The sequence below is a fragment of the Macaca nemestrina genome, chromosome 4, assembly GCF_043159975.1.
Source record: "Macaca nemestrina isolate mMacNem1 chromosome 4, mMacNem.hap1, whole genome shotgun sequence".
Classification (NCBI taxonomy): domain Eukaryota; kingdom Metazoa; phylum Chordata; class Mammalia; order Primates; family Cercopithecidae; genus Macaca; species Macaca nemestrina.
In genome coordinates this window covers 109646435-109670129 of record NC_092128.1, presented here as the reverse complement: position 1 = coordinate 109670129, position 23695 = coordinate 109646435, and the positions used below count along the sequence as shown (strand labels likewise).

The 23695-nt window shown below is 42.2% G+C and overlaps 1 protein-coding gene across 10 annotated transcripts in view; it reads right to left on the bottom strand.

Annotated features, from left to right (window-relative positions):
* Positions 1-23695, bottom strand: part of LOC105497760 (POU class 6 homeobox 2) — a 498182-nt gene that overhangs the window by 281044 nt on the left and 193443 nt on the right. Inside the window, exon 1 of one of the 10 annotated variants that reach the window (XM_011769097.2) lies at positions 3477-4468. The exons of the other annotated variants lie outside the window; for them this stretch is intronic. Within the exon in view, the coding sequence (XP_011767399.2) occupies positions 3477-3504 (28 nt within the window). The 5' untranslated portion in view covers positions 3505-4468. Of the gene's footprint in view, positions 1-3476; positions 4469-23695 lie in introns of those variants that run through there. 10 annotated transcript variants of the gene reach the window in all.

The window sequence follows — 23695 nt, the reverse complement described above, 5'->3', positions numbered from 1 at the left end:
GTGTCTATAAAAATCTCTGCTGAGCTACTGCCACTGTTTGCCTCTTTTTATGGCCAGTTAGAATTTCTTTATGATACTGACCACACAGGTATTTACATACAGAACACTGTACGGGCCCTCAGTAGAATCTGAGACTCCAAGGCTGATTCTACAAGCCATGCTCGGAAATCAAACATTCATTAATCCACATAAGGGTTTGTACGTTTTTGCAAATTACATTGTCAGGTACTTGTAAATTCACCTATTGAGGCCTGGAGAACCAAGACTGTCTGATTACATTAATACGAAAAATGCATTTCTTTATTCTTTCAGTGAGTGACTTATCTGGCTCCAGCAGAGGGAAGTCCACCTTTCTTTGGGTGAAGGGTCTAGGTCCTAAGTGGTTCTAAATCTTTATTTTAAGGCTGCATCTATACATGAAAAGCCAAAGGGAGATCTGGGACATTTAGATAAAGTCCAAAAAGAAATCCTACAAATCTCTTATTTGGACTGAAGATGTTTTTGTAGTATCTGCCAAAATTCCTCAATAATTGCTTCATTTTTTTATATGTAGATTTAGTCTGTGTTATAGAAGACTTTAATGACCTTTTCTTCCTCAAAATTTACTAAATATCCCTCAACAATGTTGAAATATCTTCTTCCAACAATTTTCTTTTATCATGTGTTTTCACATCTACCTAGTAGAAGCAGAGCTAAACTCCTGTGATATACAGGTCAATAAAGGTCTCAATTTCTGTAAATATTTTTTCTCAGAGAGACATGAATAAAGGAGATAGTCATCAAATGTATTTTAGCAAAATTCCATGACACACTTTAGGCAGTTAGAGAACTTTGGGGGTAGAGATTATCCCTTGAGTACTGTTCTCTCTACAAGAGTGTAAGTTCTGGCCGGGCGCAGTGGCTCAAGCCTGTAATCCCAGCACTTTGGGAGGCCGAGACGGGCGGATCACGAGGTCAGGAGATCGAGAGACCATCCCGGCTAACACGGTGAAACCCCGTCTCTACTAAAAAATACAAAAAAACTAGCCGGGCGAGGTGGCGGGCGCCTGTAGTCCCAGCTACTCGGGAGGCTGAGGCAGGAGAATGGCGTAAACCCGGGAGGCGGAGCTTGCAGTGAGCTGAGATCCGGCCACTGCACTCCAGCCTGGGTGACAGAGCAAGACTCCGTCTCAAAAAAAAAAAAAAAAAAAAAAAGAGTGTAAGTTCTTTCAGGGAAAAGTCTCTCATTTTGTATCACCCACAGCTCAGCTCCAGGCCTTCGTATGTATATACACATTTATGTATCTCCATATGTATGCGTGTATGGTGGTGTTGGGGTGTAGCACAATGAGTTCACATTCTTAAAATGATGGAGGTATGCGTCAAAATTAGTGGAAAGAATTCAGACACAGATTTTAGAGCATCCAAAAATAGTTTGTCTAATTTTTAAAATGTGCCTTTTCAAGTTTAAGAAGTCTTGCTCATTTCAAAACAGTTCTCCTAGGAAATGCACACTTCCTCTGACAAGGTCATTGCTAGGAGGCACCCTCAACACTGCGCTCCATTCCTGGACGGAGTCTCCTTGCAACTGACAGCGGGGCTCTGTAATCCACAAATGGTGCAGTCACACATGTTCTGGGCTTTCATGCCCATTTAAGCAGCCTCCTTCTTTCTTCGTCCTTGCTCAACCCTGTGCCAACAGGGTTAAATAATTTGTGGGGATCAGTGCAAAATAAAAACGCAGGTCCTGGCCTGGGGCTGGGAAATCAATCTCTCCTTCCCCAGGGCACCACCCCACCTTACTGCAGATGGGCGAACCCAAGAGATTGCAACCTTCTGGCTGGGATGTGTTGGAGACTTGGATTGGGGTTGAGCAGGAAGACCCTTGATGAGTCGCATGCTGAGCATATGACCTTCCCCTCACTTGAGCCCAAGCCCCCTGAGAAGGGCAGAGTGGAGCACGTGACAGCCACACTCAGGCTTCCAGGGCCCCCAGGGACAGAGAGTGGGCAGCCGGAGCCCGTCCTGTCCTGGGCAGGTGAGGAAACTCTAAGCCCCCTCCATCCTCCTACACACTCAGATGTCCCATTGAACTTTACTCATAAAACACAAATTCACAGACAAATTCTGAAGAAATTCAGGATGGTAACCACAAGGCAATAAATCCCAGCCATGGCGTTCTGCTGGCTGCTGGGCTCTGTGAGACTGCAGCCGTCACCTGCCCGTGAAAGGGACCCTCCCCACAGCTCGCTGCCGATTCCACTAACTCCGTTTCCATACCATTTGGGGTTACTAGTTTTCCTTCAAGAAACCTCAGAAAGGATCTTCAAATTTTGAAAATTGTCCCTACACCTAAAACTGCTTCAAGAAAGTCGCTTTTCTAAATCAGTGCAAATTCTTTTACTTTTTTTCTTGAGATGGAGTCTCGCTCTGTTGCCCAGGCCAGGGTGCAGTGGCTTGATCTCGGCTTACTGTAACTTCCACCTCCTGGGTTCAAGCGATTCTCCTGCCTCAGCCTCCTGAGTAGCTGGTATTATAGGCACGCACCACTACGCCCGGTTAATGTTTGTATTTTTAGTAGAGACAGGGTTTTGCCATGTTGGCCAGGCTGGTCTTGAACTCCTAACCTCGGGTAATCTGCCTGCCTCAGCCTCCCAAAGTGCTGGGATTACAGGCGTAAGTCACTGTGCCTGGCCCAAATTAGTGCAAATTCTTAAGAATGCTTTTATTTACAGAGAAATTTAAACATGGCATTTTTCCCCAACCAGAAATCAAACCCACAAATCATTAACATGTTTATTACAGGTCATTATGAATGACCTCCTAAACATGTCATTTGGTGTGAAATTAAGATAAAATTTGGTTTTCTAATTAATCATCTATGCTGATAATAGAGAGACAAGGTATGAATTCTTCAAAAAAGGAAGCATTTAAAAGGTGTCACCTACCTTTCTTCAGCTGTAGATCTACCTTTGCAACAGTGTTTCGCTTTCACTAACACCACCACAGATTTTTCTCTCCTGGCTGGCCGCCAAATCACTGGGGAGCCTGACAACAAGGGAACAACATCTAGATTCTTCAAGGCAGTGTGATTGGCCTACTTTTAAATTGTTTTCAGTTTATCTACCCATAGTAAAACAGGCAAGAATTACCAAGAGCTGGTTTTAAATATGCTTGAAAAATGGCCAAAGCTGTTAAATACTCTTTGAAATTGTGGGACTAGCTTAAGTGGAGAGAGAGAGGGGGAGGGGAGCGTTTTGAGGGTGAGGAGATGTGGGCGAAGTGAAGGGAGGTAGTCCATGTTTTCGTACCTGACACCTGCATTACAGCACTGTGGTGTGGAAATGGCGAGGCCAGAGAACGCTGCAGTTCTTTCTGCAAGATCCCAGCCTCCAGCCCACTTATTATATCGGCAAGGCTCTCTTTGCAGCCTTACAGACCTACAGGACTTCCCCATCTGACACCTTCTTATGAGATTTTAAACTGTTTTTACTCACTGAGACTGTTAGCCAAGTGGTCCCACATGGATACTGGAAACTGAAGCCTGTAAAGGAGATGGGGATGGACCAGAGATCGCTGTATTGTGGTGACACGAGTCTACACGCTTGGCTCAGACCAAAGTTATCGTGAGAACGACGTGACCTCATTCCCCTCTTCTCCTCCAAGACCCCAGATGCCTTCCAGAGGTCTGAACTCTGCACAACCCTTCAGCAGCAAGGAGGCTACTAATCTGTCATGCAGAATATGATTTAAACATGAGTTACAACAGAATAAACCATTATTTCAATTGAAAATGATGGCCTCTGGGTGCAGTCACTTCTGTGGTACAAGACCTCAGAGGCCTTCAACACAGAAAACAGCGGTTCTTCATCAGCAGTAGCTGCATTTGTGACTGCAAAGGGCAGGTTAATTTAGGTCACCACAGACCACGGACTTCCCCAGATTGAGATTGAACAGGGCAGTCAAATTAAACGAGAACATTAATAATTGGGTCAAATAGGAATACGGATCTTGAAATTTAATTTTTCTAAGAAAAAATTTTAATTGTCATATGCTACTGAGTCTGGAATTGGTTCCTTCCCGTAGGTTCTTGGTCTCGCTGACTTCAAAAATTAAGCTGCAGACCCTGCTGGTGAGTGTTACAGCTCTTAAAGATGGTGTGTCCGGAGGTTTGTTCCTTCAGATGTTCAGATGTGTCCTGAGTTTCTTCCTTCTGGTGGGTTTCTGGTCTCACTGGCTTCAAGAACACAGCTGCAGACCTTCCCTGTGTTATAGCTTCTTAAAGGTGGCACGTCCAGAGTTGTTTGTTTCTCCCACTGTGTTCGTGGTCTCATTAACTTCATAAGTGAAGCTGGAGATCTTTGCGGTGTGTTACAGCTCATAAAAGTAGTGCAGACCCAAAAGCGACCAGCAGCCAGGATTTACTGGGAGTAACAAACACACCAAAGCCTCCACAACCTTGAGTACCATCCCATCCCCTTTCGGCTGCTGGTGCAGGCGGCCAGCTTTTATTACCTTATTTGGCCCCGCCCACATCCTACTGATTGGTCCATTTTACAGAGCACTGATTGGTCCATTTTACAGAGTGCTGATTGGTCTGTTTTTACAGAGTGCTGACTGGTGCATTTACAAACCTTTAGCTAGACACAGAGCACTGATTGGTGCATTTTTACAGAGTGCTGATTAGTGCATTTACAAACCTTTAGCTAGACAGAGTGCTGATTGGTGCATTTACAAACCTTTAGCTAGACAGAAAAGTTCTCCAAGTCCCCACCCGACCCAGAAGCCCAGCCAGCTTCACCTCTCACTATCGTGATCAAACAACATTTTAATGCCCTTCTCCCACCCCAAAGGATGTGTTCTCAATCTCAAGACAGTCCTTAAAAATGAAGAATTTCAGCCTAATGAAAAACTCACAGCATCATGCTTCGTTTTTCACTTTCCTTTTGACCAGTGACTGTTTCATGGTAGATGGACCCTGGTCTGTTTGGAGTATTTGGGAGTATATTCAAAATTCTTTTGAATAAAGAATTCCTTTCTTCCCTCAATCCTTATTTTTAAGAGACAAAAATATAATTTCCTTCATATATACATATTTATATGTGCCAGGTCATACACTAATGACTTTGTATATATTATTTAATCAACTCTTACAATAACGCTATTAGGTGTTTATGATTATTCCATTCATTTATACAGGAAACAAAACTGTATAAACTGTCTAAATAAATAGAAATTAACTCACTGCCTCTTCGGCACAATGAGGAAGCAGCAGAGAGATGAGAGTATCAGGGCTTTCTCACTGATGGCAGGATCACGTCTTTAGCCAATTAGGTTTCTCTACTGCGCAAACATTTTATAATAGCTGCCATCGACTCAATACTTACCATGTGCCAGCCACTATACTCAGTATTTTATATCTGTTTTCTCATTAAATCTTCACAGAAGGTCTGTGTAATCAGGACCATCGTTCCCGTTTTGCAGATGTGGAAACTAAGGTTTAGAGAGGTTAAATAACTCACCTATGGTCACAGTTAGTGAGTAATAGAGTTGCGATCTGAATCCAATTCCATTTGACTTCAAGACTACACTACATTATACATTAAATGCAAATATTTCAATAATACAGACCACAATAAATCACCAATATCATGATACAAATTGCAGTTTTTAGATATTTTCCTCTGCATCTAATGGAACCTGGCCCCAGAGCACTCTAGGTTCCCAGTATGGTGGGTGGAGGAGGGGAAATGGCAGAGAAGTAGGGGGAGGGAAAGAGTGGGTCCCACCAGAGACATCCTTTTCCTGTGCCCCATTTTTCCCCAGGAAAACTTGACCAAATTCCTAAGAAATAAGCACCCCCGCAATCGTCTTTAAAATAATGTTAATAATGAGCTAAGAGCAGCTGCATTCTTAGTTTAGGGTCTCCATAATGAAGTTGTGACCCCTGGGCCAGCAGCATTGGCATCCCCTGGGACCTTGTGAGAAAGGCAGATGCTCAGGCCCCAGTCCAGCCAGGTCTCAGACCCACCACATCAAAATCTACATTATAACACAGCCCCCAGGTGATGCACAATGCCCATGGTAAAGTACAAGAAGCATTGGGTGTAAGTTTATAATTCTTTGCATTTCTCCTTTTTCTTCCTCCCTCTCTTCCTTCCTCCATCCTTTTCTCCTTCCCTTCTCCCTGTCTTGTTTCCTTTCTGTCTTTTTCATTTCTTCCTTCTTCCTCCCTTCCTTTCTTTTTTATTTGGCAGTACTAAAAGCAGGAATGCACCCACAACTCCTAACTTGCATCAGAAATTTGCAGTAGACTCTTAAATCCTATCCGACAAAAGTCAAGGGGGAGGCGTGAGAATGTGGAGAAAGAAAATGTGCTGGAGGAATGCTCTCAATCACAGTAATAACCTGGGCCACTTCTTACTCCATGCAACCTGCTGGGAGGACGCCCAAGGAAGAGGTTCACAGCAGGAAGAGCTGCTTCCACATTCTCTTAAAGGGAACCATATTTATCCTTTTTAAAACACAACAAAACTTGTGCCAAATGTAGCCCAATATCATTGCTCTGTTATTTATGGCAATTTTCCTGACCACTTTCTCCTTCCATATCCATATCTTTACTTTTCCATTTGTGAGGGTCCATGAAGATAAGAGTCTGGCCTATCCATTTCAGTTATTTGCTCTCAGAACACTACATTCTTTACAAAAGTAGCCAAAGTACCACTTTAAATAAGGGTAATGAAAATTTTAAATCCCTTAAAGCAGAAATAAAACAGCATTTCTACACAGATACTCCAAAAGAGTAGCATTTGCAATCCACTCTTGTGTGCAACTCAAAATCAGTGAAAGGGGAGTCATTTAGAACTCAGTAAAGGATAGGAAGGAAATACCCCCAGAGGAATTGCATTGCATGAAATTGTAGCATCACATCTAGTTAGCAAACCCTTATGGTAATAGAGCTTCTATAACAGACAACAACACAAAATTGATCAGGAAGAGAAAGATGTCACACAACTCACTACAATTACCAAGAGTTTCAAACCGTCTTCAAAGATGGGGTAACAAAATATTGCATTCCTATGAAGATTAAGTAGATCCAGAATATGAAAACTCAAATCAACGTCTCATCAAGAGATTGTTGGAGACTTTTTTGCCTTCCCGAGTCGGTTATAAAAAACCAACCAGCCAAACAATTAGTTCAATTCATGTGTCTCTGACCATTTTTCTCTCACTTAGTCTATTTATTTCTTTGCATTACTGTAATTGAAAAAGTATCTATCGCTAAAAGATGCTATTAACTTGAGTGCATTCATAGAGTGTTATATTACTAATAGACTTAGGTCATATTCTTTTATCCTCTTAGCAAAGCATTATTTTGTTGTCCTCTTGTTCTGAAGATTATGTTCCACTTAAAGTCAAGTAGAACAAAAGCTCCACAGAACTTGTTCGGATTATTTTTATCATTATTTTAACACCATTACATGATAGTATCAATTGTGTAGCAATTTCCATTTGTTATATCAACTTATTTTTGGGTCTGTGTCAGAGCTCATCTTATATAAATATCCCTACTAACCATGACTTGGACTCTGATTATAACTTACAGGTTTTCAGTCCAAATACTTAAAAAATTTACTTTTTGAGTTTACATTTGATTTTAGAACTTTAGGGTCAGAATTGAAACAAGACACAGACAATAACCCTAAATACCACAATGGTGAAAAGGTGAAATAATAAAAAATATCCAATAGTTTAAAAATAGATATCATATTTTATTGAATCTAAGATGTTATTGATGTAAAATTTGTGAATATTTTGTTCCACAAGGAAAGAAACAAAGCTGCCAGTTAAACCATGACATGCCACTGATTATAAGGCACATCCCAATTTGCATCCCCAAATCTTTCTTTTAAGATGCCTCATTAAAATGTTGGTTAAAAGGCTGTATATCTTAGAATGAATAAAATACGTTAGTACTCGTTACTCATTGGGCTCTATATATCAGTGAGTTATGGCACAGACAATAGGAAGTCGAGTAAACTGGAGATTTTGATGTAGAATTTCTAAAGATCCTCAGGTTTGGTTGGTTAAAATGTATTGCTGGAGTATGGCAGTTGGATAAAATGCCTTATTAGAAGTTGACTCAGCTGGGTGTGGTGGTTCACGCCTGTGATCCCAGCACTTTGGGAGATGAGGCAGGCAGATCACGAGGTCAGGAGTTCGAGACCAGCCTGACCAACATAGTGAAACCTTGTATCTACTAAAAATACAAAAATTAGCCAGGCATGGTGGTGCATGCCTGTAATCCCAGCTACTCAGGAGGCTGAGGCACGAGAATCACTGAAACTCAGGAGTCGGAGGTTGCAGTGAGCCGAGATCATGCCATTGCACTCTAGCCTGGGTAACAGAGCGAGATTCCAGGAAAGAAAGAAAGAAAGAAAAGAAAGAAAAGAAAGGAAGAAAGGAAGAAAGAAAGAAAGAAAAAGAAGAGAAAGAGAGAGAGAGAGGGAAGGAGGGAGGGAGCTGATTCAAACAAGAAGGGATCAAGGAAAGAAACACCTAGTCCTTGAGCATCAGCTTAGAATCTGGCAATATTTCTATCTAGAAAATTCTGCATCTGTGATCTCATTTAATCTTCATAACAAACCTGTGATATTAGAATATTAGAATTAAGGGTTAGAAAATTCAAGTAACTGACTCAAACCTTTTTTTTGTTTGTTTGTTTTTTAGAAAAGTAGGAGGAGGAAAAGGAAGAGTTGGGATTCAAACCTGAGGCTGGTCAAGTTCTTGTGCTCTTTCAATCCCAAGCTGCATTGTACACAAATCTATGCATTATGTGCTAGTCTATCAATGTGTATCATGAGGAGTATTTAGGCATGTCAATGTACTTCAGCAACAGACCACCATGTGGTAGAGCACATTCTGATTTATAGATTCACTGAAAGGAAGGGTCAGGCATAGTGGCTCACGCCTGTAATCCCAGCACTTTGGAAGGCTGAGGCGGGAGGATCGCTTGAGCTCAGGAGGTTGAGACCACCCTGGTCAACATGGCAAAACCCCATCTCTACAAAAATGACAAAAAAATTAGCCAGGCATGGTGGTGCGTGCCTGTAGTTCCAGCTACTCGGGAGGCTGGGGTGGGAGAATCACCTGAGCCTGGGAGGTTGGGGCTTTGGTGAGCTATGATTGTGCCACTGCACTCCAGCCTGGGTGAGGGAGTGAGGCCCTGTAGACATACATATACCATGGGGGCATCTCAGTAGGAAGGGGGTAGAAGGAATGATTGATAGGATTTGGGCTTGCACTCAGTGATTTTGGAAAGAGTTCAAGGAGTGGAGCTTCACTCTGGATTGGATGATGTTTTCTGAAAGTGGGGCAACTTTATGATTGAACACTTTAATAATTAATTCTTCTGCAGGAGGTAGGAAAAATGAAGCCAATTTAAAACTATTTGGCTGGGCATGGTGGCTCATGCCTGTAATCCTAGCACTTTGGGAGCCCAAGGAGGGCAGATCATGAGGTCAGGAGATCAAGACCATCCTGGACACATGGTGAAATCCCACCTCTACTAAAAATGTAAAAAAAAATTAGCTGGGCGTGGTGGCACGTGCCTGTAGTCCCAGCTACTTGGGAGGCTGAGGCAGGAGAATAGCTTGAACCTGGGAGGTGGAGGTTGCAGTGAGCCGAGATCATGCCACTGCAGTCCAGCCTGGCGACAGAGCGAGCCTCCGTCTAAAAAAGAAAAAGAAAAGCAACAAAAACAAGAAAACAAACTATATTTGATAAAAGAATGGTATGCACTCATATTGGCCAGAATGAGTGACTAGTTGGTCATTTTGTGGTTTTGACAATGTTCGTTTTTTTGTCTGTCTTCAGGCATGATAATGGAGTGCACCTGGTTTTGCCGTGGCCCATCCTGGTCGGAGTAGCCTTGTCTGATGTTGTGGCCTTGTCTGATGTTGATGTACTGTGAAATTGTGCTCAGTGGGACAATACCAATGTCCCAGTTGTGAGCACCAGGCCAGGTCCTAGGTGTTAGGGGCTGCTCTTCTCTTTCTCAGTTAAAGAGTACAAGTTTCATTTTGAGGGTATATGATGGACCCCAAACCACGTGGGAGGTATGGATGATGCTATCTAATGCTAATTATAAAATTTTTGTACAGGGAGATACATTTGACAATGAAGAGCTTCTCTTGGAAATGTCAGCTGAAAGGAGAGTATCTGATAAATTTCTGGTTGACCTGTCTGACAGTTTCATCTCTCTGGAGTTCAGGGAGCAGAGTCTAGACTTAATTCTGAACAACTGGGCCACGTTGCTGTAATGGGATCCTTAGGATAATGTGACTATTTATCAGACGAGTTGTTTATCAAGAAAGGGAATGTGAGGCAGAGCCAGATGTGCCTAGACTTTGGAAAATCAGATTCTGAAAAATTCAAGATCAGTCACATAATCCCGTAACCAGAACCCCATAAAAAGAAGATAACAAGAGTCTCTAAAAATCAGATTCAGGCCAGACAGGGTGGCTCATGCCTGTACACCCAGCACTTTGGGAGGCCAAAGTGGACAGATTACTTAAGGCCAGGAGTTTGTGACCAGCTTGGGCAATGTGGCGAAACCCTGTTTCTACTAAAAATGCAAAAATTAGCCAGGGGCGGTGGTGTGCACCTGCAATCCCAGTTACTTGGGAGGCTGAGGTATGAGAATCATTTGAGCCCAGGAGGCGGAGGTTGTAGTGAGCCAAGATTATGTCAGTGCACCTGAGCAACAGAGTGAGACTCTGTCTCAAAAAAAATTATTAAAAAATGATTCTGACAACCATGTAGAATCTGACTGACTTGTGCTTTCCTTTTTGCTTCGTATGCACTGCCTGTGTAATTTTGGATAAGTTATTTAACCTCCCTGATTTTTAGTTTCTTCAACTGTAAAATGGAGATAATAATAGCACCTGCATCATAATTGTGAGACTTAAAGAGATTACTGGATAAAAAGATCCCAGCTCTGTGCCTGGAACATAATAAATACTCAACAAATGTTGGCTGTCATTATCAATTATTTTTACAAGTGACATTGACATACAATTGTTCAATCACAAATGATCATGATAAAGAAGGAAAGAGGGAAGCATTGAAGAAATCACTGTGGCCACAGAGGATGCCTTCTAACAAGGGGACACTTTAGTAGAACCTGTAAAATCAAAGACTCATGTGGCCAATATGTAAGAATTAATTCAGGCATATGGAAAAAAGTGTAGGAAGACCAGAGGAGGAGGGGGTTTCAAATCGAAATGGCCACATCTAAAAATTCCTCTGAGCTTGTATCCAGTGTTCCGAAACAATGCCATCTCCCACAGGTCCAAAAAAAAAACTCAGCATTTTCTTCTCAAAAGCTCCAGTTCCTCCTAATTTCACATTTCCATTTATGTTTGTCTTCTAATCACACATGCTCAAAAAGCCCATCTCTCAGTTACCTTTGCCTGGTTTCTCTGCCTCAAACCCAGAAGTAGTGGCTCTCAAATCCCAAATCCTCCATTCTACTGCTGCTGGTAGCTGTCCCCTGACCCCTTCAGTGGCCCTCCATGACATGCAGACCACAAGCATAGCTGCATGCCTCTGCTCTGTCCTGTCTCTTGTCCACCCTACCCCCTGATGGCAGTAAAGACTTGTCAATGCTACCACTGAGTGAAGCCTAGCCGATGCTTCCAACTTTGGTGCTTACTCTCAGACAGCTGAGTCAGGAGAATGAGTGGTCAGGGTTTGGGGTTTGGGGTGGAACAGGCAGGCAAAGACAAAGCCTCCATCAGGATGCCTGTCAGTGGTTAAGCGCCAGCCCCAGGCAGGAATCTAGCAAGAGCCTTAGGACGAGGAGCACAGGCTCTGAAGGTGGATTACCTGTCTCCACCACTTAATGGACGTGGGACCTCCAGCAAGCTGCTTAATCTTTCTTGGCTCAGTTTTGTCATCTGTAAAATTGGAGTAAAAATGCTACCTCCTTCATAGAGTGAGGATGAAGTGCACTAAATAAATAAATTGCATAATTGCAGTTTCTGGCACATAGTAAACACACAATAAATGTAAGCATTCTTATTGTTACCTTGTATTTGAAGGGAGACAAGAGACCACCTTGGCAATCACATTAGTAGGCATGTCACCCAGCAGGGCTCCAGAACATAGAGCAGGCGGCAGGCCTGGGAAACCGGGTCACAGCTGTTTGATTTGACAAGATACTGAGATTCTGAGCATTAGCCTCAAACATTGTCAATGCCTGGGGGCAGGGTAGAGCCCACAGGTGTGTCAGGAGGGGAAGAAACAGCTGGGGAAGGAGCAGACCCTGACAGCACCTTCCCTGGTGATTTGCAAAGGCTCTGCAGAAGGGGAGATGACAGGCACTACTCAGGGCTCAGACCCAAGGGACATAGAGCTCAGGACAGAAATCTACGTAGTCCTGTATGAGCAGTAGTGGAATAAGAATGAAAGGAATTATATTTCCAGTGTGGAAGATATCATTTTCAGGGCAATGTCTGGCAGTGATGGCTTTGGGCAAAAATGGCTCGGTTGGTGCTGAGGAATCTATACAAAGGCTGAGGTGGTATCTGAACGTGCATCCCCAAAATAACTCAGGTCCTAAGTGGAGCATAAGCACACATGTAGATATAGGTGGACTATAACGATAGGGGCCAAATAAATAAACAAAGACCCGGGAGACAGCCACCAGGGAGGTAGTGACAGCCTGCATGCTTAACCAAGTAGCAAATGCTTGCACAGAGCGCAGGCTGGATTCTGCTGGTATTTTCTTGCGGTTGTCATTCCATTCCCAGTAGCTCTCAGTCCTTGCCCTGAAGGAGAGCTATGCTTGGGGATTCCCAGTTCTAAGACCCTGGTCTGAGTTCCAAGTTCACTACTGACTATGAACTCTAGCCACCTCATCTGAAAATTGTTCATTTGTTCATTCAACATGATATTTATTAAGTTCTTGCCAGGGGGAACATATTTCGCAACATGCTAGGGATACATAAAATATACCAGCCACACGTGGTGGTGAGTGCCTGTAATCCCAGCTACTCGGGAGGCTGAGGTGGGAGAATCGCTTGAACCCGGGAGGCGGAAGTTGCAGTGAACCAAGATCATGCCACTGCACTCCAGTCTGGGCAATAGAGCAAAACTCCATCTATATAGATATATATATATACTTGTCTAAATATATATATGTATATACACACACACCTAGTGTGTGTGTATATACGCGTGTGTGTATATATATATATATACATATATACACACACACACCAAGTTGTCACATTTCTCATTACTTAATTAATTTACTCATTCCCCAAAATATTTACTGAATGATGGAGAGATATGCTCCCTGAGCCTCTGGGGCCTACAGCCTAGCAATGAAGCTACCTATTAAATTAATGGTTAAACAAGGAATTATTTCAGGAGATCACCTGAAAGAGGCTCTAGGAAATTCCAGGGAATGCAGGGCAGCACTAGAATATTCTCCTACATGTCTACCAGTTGCCCCATCAAGAGAAGATGTTTGGGAATACATGGTTCTATTTTTATAAAACTTTCTTTCAGATGCAGGCTTTGTTTTTAGACATATCCTTCAAAATCTTCTGTTTTAAGTCATTAGCATTATATTTCAGGGTTTGTAAAAATAGTTAAAACAGAAGTTTAAAGACCTGAAATCCTGAACCCAACTGTCTCCATTGACAGTTTTCCTGGTTGTCATGTTATGGCAGGAGGGAGAACAATTCAGTGGCGCTGTCCGGGATCTGATTAGCCCAGGAGTATTTGCTGTATATCTTCACTGGACTGAGCATTCTTGTCCTTAGTACACTATTGTCTTCACCCCGCCCCCATCCCTCCACCCATCCTATTGTAATGCTGTTCTAATGACTACACAGAAGTGTACTTGCAGCCATCATAACTTCTTTAGGTAACAATAGATAAATATCAGTTTGAGAAATTCCAGGTCTATATTATTTATGAAGCTGCAATTCTCCTGTAAATAACCCAGTTGTTAAAATGATATGTATCTATGTAATTGAGTCTTCCGTATACAAATAAATAAGACTTTATTGCAATGTCAGAAGTTAACAGACCAGTCAATAAAATCAATAACTCACTTTTTCTTGCTTATATATCTAACTTTTCTCCACCTTTCCTATGTCCTCTGTTTGTTCTAGTTACATATTACTGCTCAGAAGAAAATACAGCTCTTATGCTACTGTTTATTAAACTGTAGGTGAGGGGGAAGGTGGCAGACAAAGGGAAAAAGAAAACCATTAAATCTCCCACCCATTTGGCGTGTTTCATATTTCACATATATTTATGTAAGAAAACCAAAGAGGAGAGAAAAATGTCTTGTAAGTCAGAGTGCAGATATTTTGAGCATGAGTGCCCCACCCAAGCCACAAACAAATCAGGTGACAGCCCCAGGCTTGGTGAACTCCAGGGAACTGTTACCTTGTGCCACAGTTGCTGTCCAAAGAGCCCTGCTGGATTAAAGCTGCACCATTTTGCTACCATGGCTGAGATTGTGTCAGCATTTCCCTTTTAATCCCTAGTGCTGAGAAGCTGGTAATTCAGCTGGAAAAATGTGCTGGGCATAAATCTAGGCGTATACTATCTCTGAAATAGGGAAGTGGTTTGTTTGGAGTTAGTAGGTTATTTTTTAAAGCAATTTGCTTAATTGATTTGGCCCTTGTTGAGCTCACTCAAAAAGCTTAAAAGGACTACTTGATATTTTTTGTGGTTATTTAAAAAATCCAATTAAACAAATTGGCACTGATTCAAATTTTTCTGCACCTGAAGGGGGAAAGATAACCAAAATAGAGAAAAAGAAAAATTAACAGATTGGGTCACTCTAATCTTTATGATGATTCTATTGCTGTTCAAATAAATCCATAATTTATTGGCCTATTTGCATGGACCAGCTTGTCCTTTCCCGTAGACTAAACACATGAATTTGCCCCTTTTTAGTATCTATCAAAACAGAACTGGGCCTCTTAGGAAGGGAGGACGCCGGCATTTGCAAGACTTAACAGGGAATGCAGGTGTCAGCCTGCACTTATGGACCTTAATCAGGTGGTCGGAATGTCGGACTCTGAGGGGATTTTATGTTGGAAATGTGAAAATGTTTGTACTTTGGCTTGGAGCATGACATAATAATTTAGATTTGCATAGTGTGTTTTGTGTTATAATAATGAGGAATTGTATTTGTTATTGTGGGTAACGAGTAGTAGAATAAACTTGAAATTCACTCTTCATCAATGGAAGCTATAGAAGAAGGTGGTTTGTATGAACTCTTGGCATTATTAGGCCTAAGGAATGTGAGAATTATTGGTCTAGAGCAATGGTCCCCAAACTTTTTGTTTCCAGGGACCAGTTTTGTGGAAGACGATTTTTCCATAGACCAAGGAGGGTGGTGATCTGGTTTGTGTCTGTGTTCCTGCCCAAATCTCATGTCTAATTATAATCTCTAACGTGGAAGAGGGGCCTGGTGGGAGGTGATTGGATCATGGGGGCAGGTTTCCCCCTTGCTATTCTTGTAATGGTGAGTGAGTTCTCAAGAGACCTGGTTGTTTATAGAAGTGTGTAGCACCTCCCACTTCTCTCTCTTCCTCCTTCTCCCTCTTCCTCCTTCTCCTGCCATGTAAGAACTGTCTACTCCCCTCTTGCCTCCTGCCACCATTGTAAATTTCCTGAGACCTCCGCAGCCATGCTTCCTGTATAGTCCATGGAACTGTGAGTCAATTAAACCTCTTTTCTTTACAAATTACCCAGTCTCAGGTAGTTCTTTATAGCAATGTGAGAACAGACTAATATGGCAGGTGGGGGATGGTTTCGGGATGACACTTCCCACCTCAGATCATCAGGCATTAGATTCTCATAAGGAGTGCATAGCTTAGATCCCTCACATGCACAGTTCACAATAGGGTTCATGCTTCTATGAGAATCTAATGCAGCTGCTGATCTGACAGGAGGCGCAGCTCAGGCAGTAATGCTCGCTTGCCTGCCTCTCACCTCCTGCAGCCCAGTTCCTAACAGGCCATGAACCGGTCCCAGTCTGCAGCCTGGGAGTTGGGGACCCCTAGTCTAAAGGATATGTCAATTGTTGCCAAGCCAGGTTCCCAGAAAACATGATTTTCCTTGCTGCATTTTTGCTGGAATAAAAATTTCAGGTTTGGGTATAGTAAGTGTAAAGTGCCTATGGGACTCTGATGGTGATGTTGATACCACCAGATGCTCAAGAAAGAGACACAGACTCAGGGACAATCAACAAACAGGTGATACTTCAACCACAGAATGGATGCACTGTCAGAAAGAGTGGGTTAGAAAACAATGACTTAAGGAGGCAATTCTGGGGAATACAACGGTTTACAATTACAGCAGAAAAGAGCCCAGGAGTTAAACCGAGGAGAAACATTCAATTAGATGAGATAAGAATCCAGACAGTTAACAGTGGTTAGGTGACCACAGAAGCAGAGATTTTGCAAGAGGACAGTGCAGCTGGTCATCCCAAATGCTTTAAAGGGATTGAGAAGAGAAGAAGAGAAAGATGCCTACTAGATTTGTTAATATGTTAATGAGTACTAAGTACTTAAAATATCGTTTGTATGAATAAGCCCTAGCATGAGCAATTCCATTGGAATAATGAGAATTAAGACTGCATTTCAGTGAGGGCTGAGATGCATAGGAAGTGAAGACACATAGACAATATGTTAAACAGGCAAAATATTGAAAACAATGGTTTTCAAACTGTAGGTTGTAGTCTATTTGAGGAATGTCAAAAAAAGGTTTGTGAGTGGCAACCAGCATTTTACAATACATAGAGTAGTAAAATATATAATAGAATGAAGTGGAATAAAATCAGATATAACTGAGTGCTTAGCACATATTAAGGATAAATATTATTTGCAATGTGTCATTTGTATTATTTAAAAAGTGACATTTACAATGTCAATATTATAAGCAATGTGAAACGACTTTTGTGCTTTAAGATGAAGTAAAAAAATTTGAAATCTTATGATTTATAAAGCAGAAAAGGATAATATGGAGCAAAATGTTTTGTTGTTGCTTTTGTTTTCTTTTTTAAGGAGGTAGAGATTATAATCTGAGAAGGAGGTAGTTAAGAGAGAAAGGTTAAAAATATATGTAGAAAGTTGGTACTCCTAATGGAATAAGCTTGCTGAAAGAGGTGGGAAATGAACTGAGAGCTCACATGATAAGTTCGTTTTGAACAAGAGGAAGGAAACATCATCTTTGGGGCTGGAAGAAAAGAGAATGAGTGTGGATGGAGGAAGGTGATGGAGAGGCAGCCTAATGACTTCAATTTTCTAAGGAATGAAGGACACCAGCTCATCTGCTGTGAGAGAGGTGGGGATGGCTTGAGTTGGAGAGGGGTGGTTGTGACGTTTTAGACAGTCATTGAAAGGAGTTAGAACAGGAGCTCTTTGTGAGCAAGTAACAGAACTAGTTGAAGAGGTTGAAGACCATGGATTTTCTGTGGCTCCAATCTGCAAAGCTGCAGAAGTTATGTAATGAGTTGAATGATTGCCTCCCAAAGGATATATCCATTCCCTATTTGCCAAAGCAAGTGAATGTTCCTTTATTTGGGGTGGGAGAATAGATATTGTAGGAACAAAGATAGCACTGAGCGATGATGCAGAATAAGCCTGGGCTCCACATATGGTCTTTGGAGTAAACAGTTCTGGGTGGTAACAGTTAGAAATGAGAGTACATATTCACAGAGAAGGTGAAGACCGCCAGAGTTGAGGTGGCCAAAGAACATTGCCTTCAGTGACAGAATGAGGCAAGAGATGTGGCATATCACAGAGGAGCAAGGTTCTCAAAGGAACACAGTGGAGGAGTTATGGTGTGTTAGTGGCATTTGAGGGATGTGACAATCCCAACCTCCTTCTGATACCATCATGTGTAGGGTGGACACGAGTGAACAGTCTCTTATTGAAAGGACTGCAGAGAGCCATGTTCACAGAGAACAGCAAAATTTTGCTTTAAGCCAGTAAGGGAAGATGCTTTCTGCAAACAGGACTGTTTTTCTCTACCCTGAATGGGTGCACATTAGAATCACATGCACATCATCACAGAAATACACAGCCCCAGCAATTCTGCTCTAATTGTCTGGGGTAGGACTTAGACGTTAGTATTATTTAAAGTGCCTTAGATGACACTGATGCACAGTCAATGAGAACCATGGAGGGAGGGGTTCTTATGGAAAGGTGTTCTGGAAGGCAAAGGGGAAAGGTTGGCAGGAGGGTCAATAGTGGGCAGCTGGTAGGGAGAAGAGGGAAACTGAAGCCAGTACTGGGGCCCAGTGCAAAAACAAATGTGCTGGGTCCCTTGTTCAAAAATATCAAGCATTTCAAGACAGTGACAGCAGCACATTGAACTAAACACAGAGCCCTTCTGAGCTTGGGGTCCTAAGCTCCTGCATGAATCACACAGCCATGAAGCCAGCCATGACCCAAAAAGGCAAATGACCAGAACAGCAGAGACACGAGGCTGGAGTTTCCCATACAATTTTGGAATAAAGTCTTTGGTGCAGACACAAGCTAATCCCTGGGAGCATCAAAGCCTGGTGGAGGCAGTAATTAGTGGCCAGGTGTTGGGAGGCTTTCTCTGTGCTGTGTGCCCAAGAAGTGGGGCGGGGAGGGGGGTGGGACACATTTGCTGATTGAGTGACATTGAAAGTACTTCATAAAATAATTTCTCTATTGTCTTTGGATCCACTCAAAAGGCTTCGATTGAGATTTCAGAAAGAATGTTCTACCTTCCCTTTTATGCTCTTTTTCTCTGGCTACTTAAAAAAAAATCTAATATCTCATTAATTCTTCGGAATGGACCCTCTGCTGAGAAAGCTTGCTAGTTTGCTTTGGCTGTCTGAATGCATGGACACACACCTGGGCGTATTTACTTCTGTCTTTGTGTTGTTTCCTCCATTAGCAGTTACTGCTACATTGGAATAACAGCCAATCTGCCTCTCCAGCCTCCTTCAAACCTCAGCTCAGAATTTACTCTTCTGGGGAGCTCTCCACTCCCAGCCAAATGTCCCCCAGTCCACCCCTCCTTCTGCTACTATCGATCCCTTTACAATTGGGCAGCACTTTTAATTTTTCAAAGAGCTTTCACATACATTTTCTCATTTGACCCTTACAACAATCCCATGAAGTAGGTAGAGCAAGTATTATTATCCCCATTTGGAAGATGGGAGAAATGAAATACAACACACTTAAGTGGTGGGCCTTAAGTGATATAACGTGCAGCTAGTCAGGGCCAGAACCGCATCCTCCCAGCTCCCCACCAGCTCTGGGAACTTTCCAGTAGACAAGGAGTGATTATAATCAGAGCCACATTGATTTGCCACTCTTGCTAATATTTTCTGTAAACACATCTGCTCTCCATCTCTCCTACTCAAAGCATGGTCTATGAGCTGGCGGCAACTGCAGAGCCTCAGACCACCCCAGATCCAGTGGATCAAGATCTGCATTTTAAGATCCCCAGGTGGTTTCTGTGTGTATCAAAGATCACTTCTGTAGACTCTGTGTGTGTGTGTGTGTGTGTGTGTGTGTGTGTGTGTGTGTGTGTATGCGCACGTGTGTGGTCTGAGTCCCATGCATAATAATAGCAAAAATTAAGTTGGGCTTAGCATGTGCCAGACTCCTCTAAATGCTTGATGTATTCTAACTCAGTTAACCCCCACAGCAACCCTAGCTAGGAGAGAGGAGGATACCACTACAACCTGCATGTTACAAACAGCAAAAGCAAGTCCCTGGGGGGTGAGGTAACTTTATCTAAGCCACTAAAAGTTACAGAATTGGGATTTCAACCCAGGTAGTGTGGCACCAACATGCACATTCTTCAATTAATCTTGACCAGGTTGGCCTCGAACATGTAGCCTCGCCTCCCGGAGTGCCAGAGCAACCGGCCTGAGCCACCGCGGCTCCAACATGCACATTCTTAAGCATTATGCTGTTCCACCTCACCGGCAGAATGAAGGAGCATCCTCTCTAGTCTTTTGGGATCATTCCATGGCACTTAAGACAATCGTCTTGATACAGTAGCAGTGACTTAATTTTTCTTCACTGACCGATAATGCTATAATAAGGTGGAATACAATCACGTTATCATTATGGAATCCCAACTCCAGGTATCTGGAGGCCAGCATCCTTGAAACATAGGCTTCCAGAACAGTTCCAGAGCAGATCCTATAGCTGATTAAAAAAAAACCCATCACATCTCGTCCCTTTAATGAGGAAAAAAGCAGCTTTTATTCACCTAATAAAACACAGCTGAGAGTGCCCTGTACCCAAACAAACACTTGATCAGCTTGCCTTAGGTACAGAAAGGAATTCCCTGATGGGATGGAACTATCTGGAAAAGGACTAGCCTTCTTCCACCAGAGCCAACAAGTAGAAGGTAAACTGGCAGTCAACAGAGGACACGAGAGCCAGGCAGCCCTCTCAGTGGTCCTGTCTTTGATGAGGTCACCATCATCCAAGATCTGTTTTTCAGCTTTGCTGTCTCTGAACTTGATTACTATGATTCTGTTGGTTCATAGGGTGGAGATACTTTTCAGGAAAAGATTCAACTTTATGAAGACCACAAGATTTGTAGACACCAAAATGACAAGTTATTAAATTAAGTTTAAAAATGATACAGCCTCTCCTGGTAGGCTATGCTTCCAAATTGAGAGAGTTTCCGCATGGGTAGTTTAAAAAGCATATTTAATGTTATAACTCTTAATATAATTTGTATTATGCTTACAAAATATCATAATACTTAGAAAATAAAGACTACTTTTATAATCAAACTATAGAATGTAAAACTCAATGAATACTTTTTATTCAATAGGGGCATATAGAAGAGAAACTTTTGTGGGATATTCAGGGGAGAGTGAAGCATATAAAAATGGGTAATGGTAAAATGTTTATATTTGAAGAAGGTTTTTTTTTTTTTTTGATGGAGTCTCTGTTGCCCAGGCTGGAGTGCAGTGGCATGATCTTGGCTCACTCTCACTGCAACCTCTGCCACCCGGGTTCAAGCAATTCCCCTGCCTCAGCCTCCCAAGTATCTGGGATTACAGGTGCCCACCACTGGGCCTGGCTAGTTTTTGTATTTTTAGTAGAGACAGTGGTTCACCGTCTTGGTCAGGCTGGTCTTGAACTCCTGACTTCGTGATCCACCCACCTTGGCCTCCCAAAGTGCTGGGATTACAGGCGTGAGCCACCACACCCGGATGAAGAAAGTTTTAAAGCTCTAAAAAAGGCTGTTACAGGTATAACTATATGGAATACAAGTTATAGTTATAAACTTATGCTTGTGAATTTATAGCAAGAGGAGTACAGTACCTATTGGACTCTTCCTATTCAGGGGAATCATTAATTTTAAAATGTAGCATCAATATAATAACTTATTGGATTAAAATGTTGTATCAAAAGAAGAACTGATTATGAGACACCTCCTAACTTGAGAACGTTACAAATCTTAGAAGAAAGAAAAACTGGGAATTTCGTATTTGGTGGCATCAGTCTCTCCGAGTCCAAGCTCATTCAGAACTATGGGGCCTTTCAGGCCAAGTTCACAGGCCACGCCAGCCCCTTCCATGTGAAGTGCTTGGAAGGACACTGGCAGCTTCAGATTAAGCCAGGAGGCAATGCAGATGAAAGGCCACACAAATAGTGTCGATTTTAAACTTTACATCTCAGAAGGCATTTTTCTTTCGCTTCTTTCCTAATCCTTGGATCATCTCATCCAGGTGTTCTTATCCCAGAGATGGCAGTCTAGTGCATTTGAGCTTCCACTCTCCGATACGGCCAATGGCAGACCCTGGGAGTGAACCCTGATGCCCCATCAGAGTTCTTCTAACATAGGTGCCCCCACTTGATCACGGTTGGCACGGAGGTTGAAAGAGATTTTCCATCCCTGCCCTGAGTTCTGTGTGAAGGCAGGACTCAGGAAGTCCCAAGGAAATTCTTGTAGCTTCTGAATCCTTAAAAGGAGGTTGGGGGCAAGGGGAGGGGGAAAAAAGCCAGTGTCCCAGGGACAAATATATTGAATTATATATTGACACTGGATTTTGCATGTGGATCCTCCTATAGTGACCTGATTTTCTTTCTGAAGATAAACTATTTTATAAGAAAATGCAGTTAACTATGCATTGTGTTTGAAGAGTGGAAAAAATATTTTAAACTGAGTGAGCCATAGCATAGAGGGAATAGGCTGGTTGAAGAATAAGTCATGAGATGAGGCTGCAAAGGAATTCTGTGACTTTCTATGGGGATGTTTCTAAGTAAGGTCCATTCCTTCCAATGGTTTCATTATGCCCATTGACTTTTATTTGGGTAGGCATCAACGTGTTTCTGCTTTTTAACAGACTAAGGCTACCCTGATTTATTTCTTGCACTTAATGTTATGGACTCTTCTATCATGATGTTTTCATGGTATTTGGAAAACTTCAACATTCTAGAATTTGGAAGACGTGTTATTTGTTGCTAACACAAGATATGGGTTGTGTGTTTGTATGCATGCATTTTCTTTTTAACCTTTCTTTGATTCTATGCTCATTTGTGAATAAAAGAACATTTCAAAGCCGTGATGTAAAAGTTATGGTCAGTTAGACCTGTAGAACAGCGATGATCCAGGAAGCATATTTTGGGAAGGAAATGGCTTTCCCTGTCTTTCTGGAAAAGACACCTTCCTCCCCTAGTGTTGCCTCATTGGTCCAACCTGTGGAGCAAATGGGAATTCATCAGATGAAATGTGAGAGCAGAGGGGAATGCGTGAGGGCATTGAGTAACCATCCACGCAGGCAATGTCTAGGCACCGTACGGAATTATCATTTTCATTATTTGTAGCATTAAAGATAAAATTAACATTCCTTACAGAGCAATTTTTCTTAAATTCAAGCATTAAGGATAATCTAGAAAAACACAAGGCTGCTTTGCCAGTTAAGTCATGCTCATTCTCTCTGACAAAGAGAGAAGCACCATCATCTGAATCTTGAAATGCTGACAGACGCTCCTCACAGCCCAAGAACAAATTCGCAGCAGGTGGGAGAGGAGACTGGGCCCTGCATGGAGAAGAGCCTACAGGCCAGGGGTGGTTGTTTGGCAGAGTTAAGCACTTTGTTGCCGGCCAATAAAAGCATCTGAAAGTTACAAAGGAAGAAGAGGGGAATATACTCAAGGAAGAAAACAAAAAGAAAAATGAGAAAACTTTTGGCCAAAGTCTGCTTCTTTGATTTGCTGATTGACCTAAGAAAAAGGCCACCATGGGACAGTGTTCCTAGACGGAAAGAGAAGCTTAAGGAACTGTTGAGCCACAGGTAATCCTTCTGCTCAGTGGAGTGGGTGCTGAAGGGACTGGTGGAGGGGACTCAAGGATGATATCCAGGTTTTCGGAGTGGGGTCTTTTGAGTAAATATGAGGATGCCAGTCCGTGAGATAAAGAAATCAAGAAAGGAAGCACATCTGGAGAAGTGGGTGTTAAGGGTGGCCACACATAAGGCCACATGATGATTTTCATGGTTTCTCTGTCACATTGGCCTTTGTGGGCCCCTTTCTTCATTAAAAAATTCAAAATTATACTTTATGACTGCATTGATATAAAGACAGAGATAATCCAGGCTAGATTCATTATTACTTTATTAGTAGTATATTACTTTTTCTTCTGATTATAAACAAAATTAAAA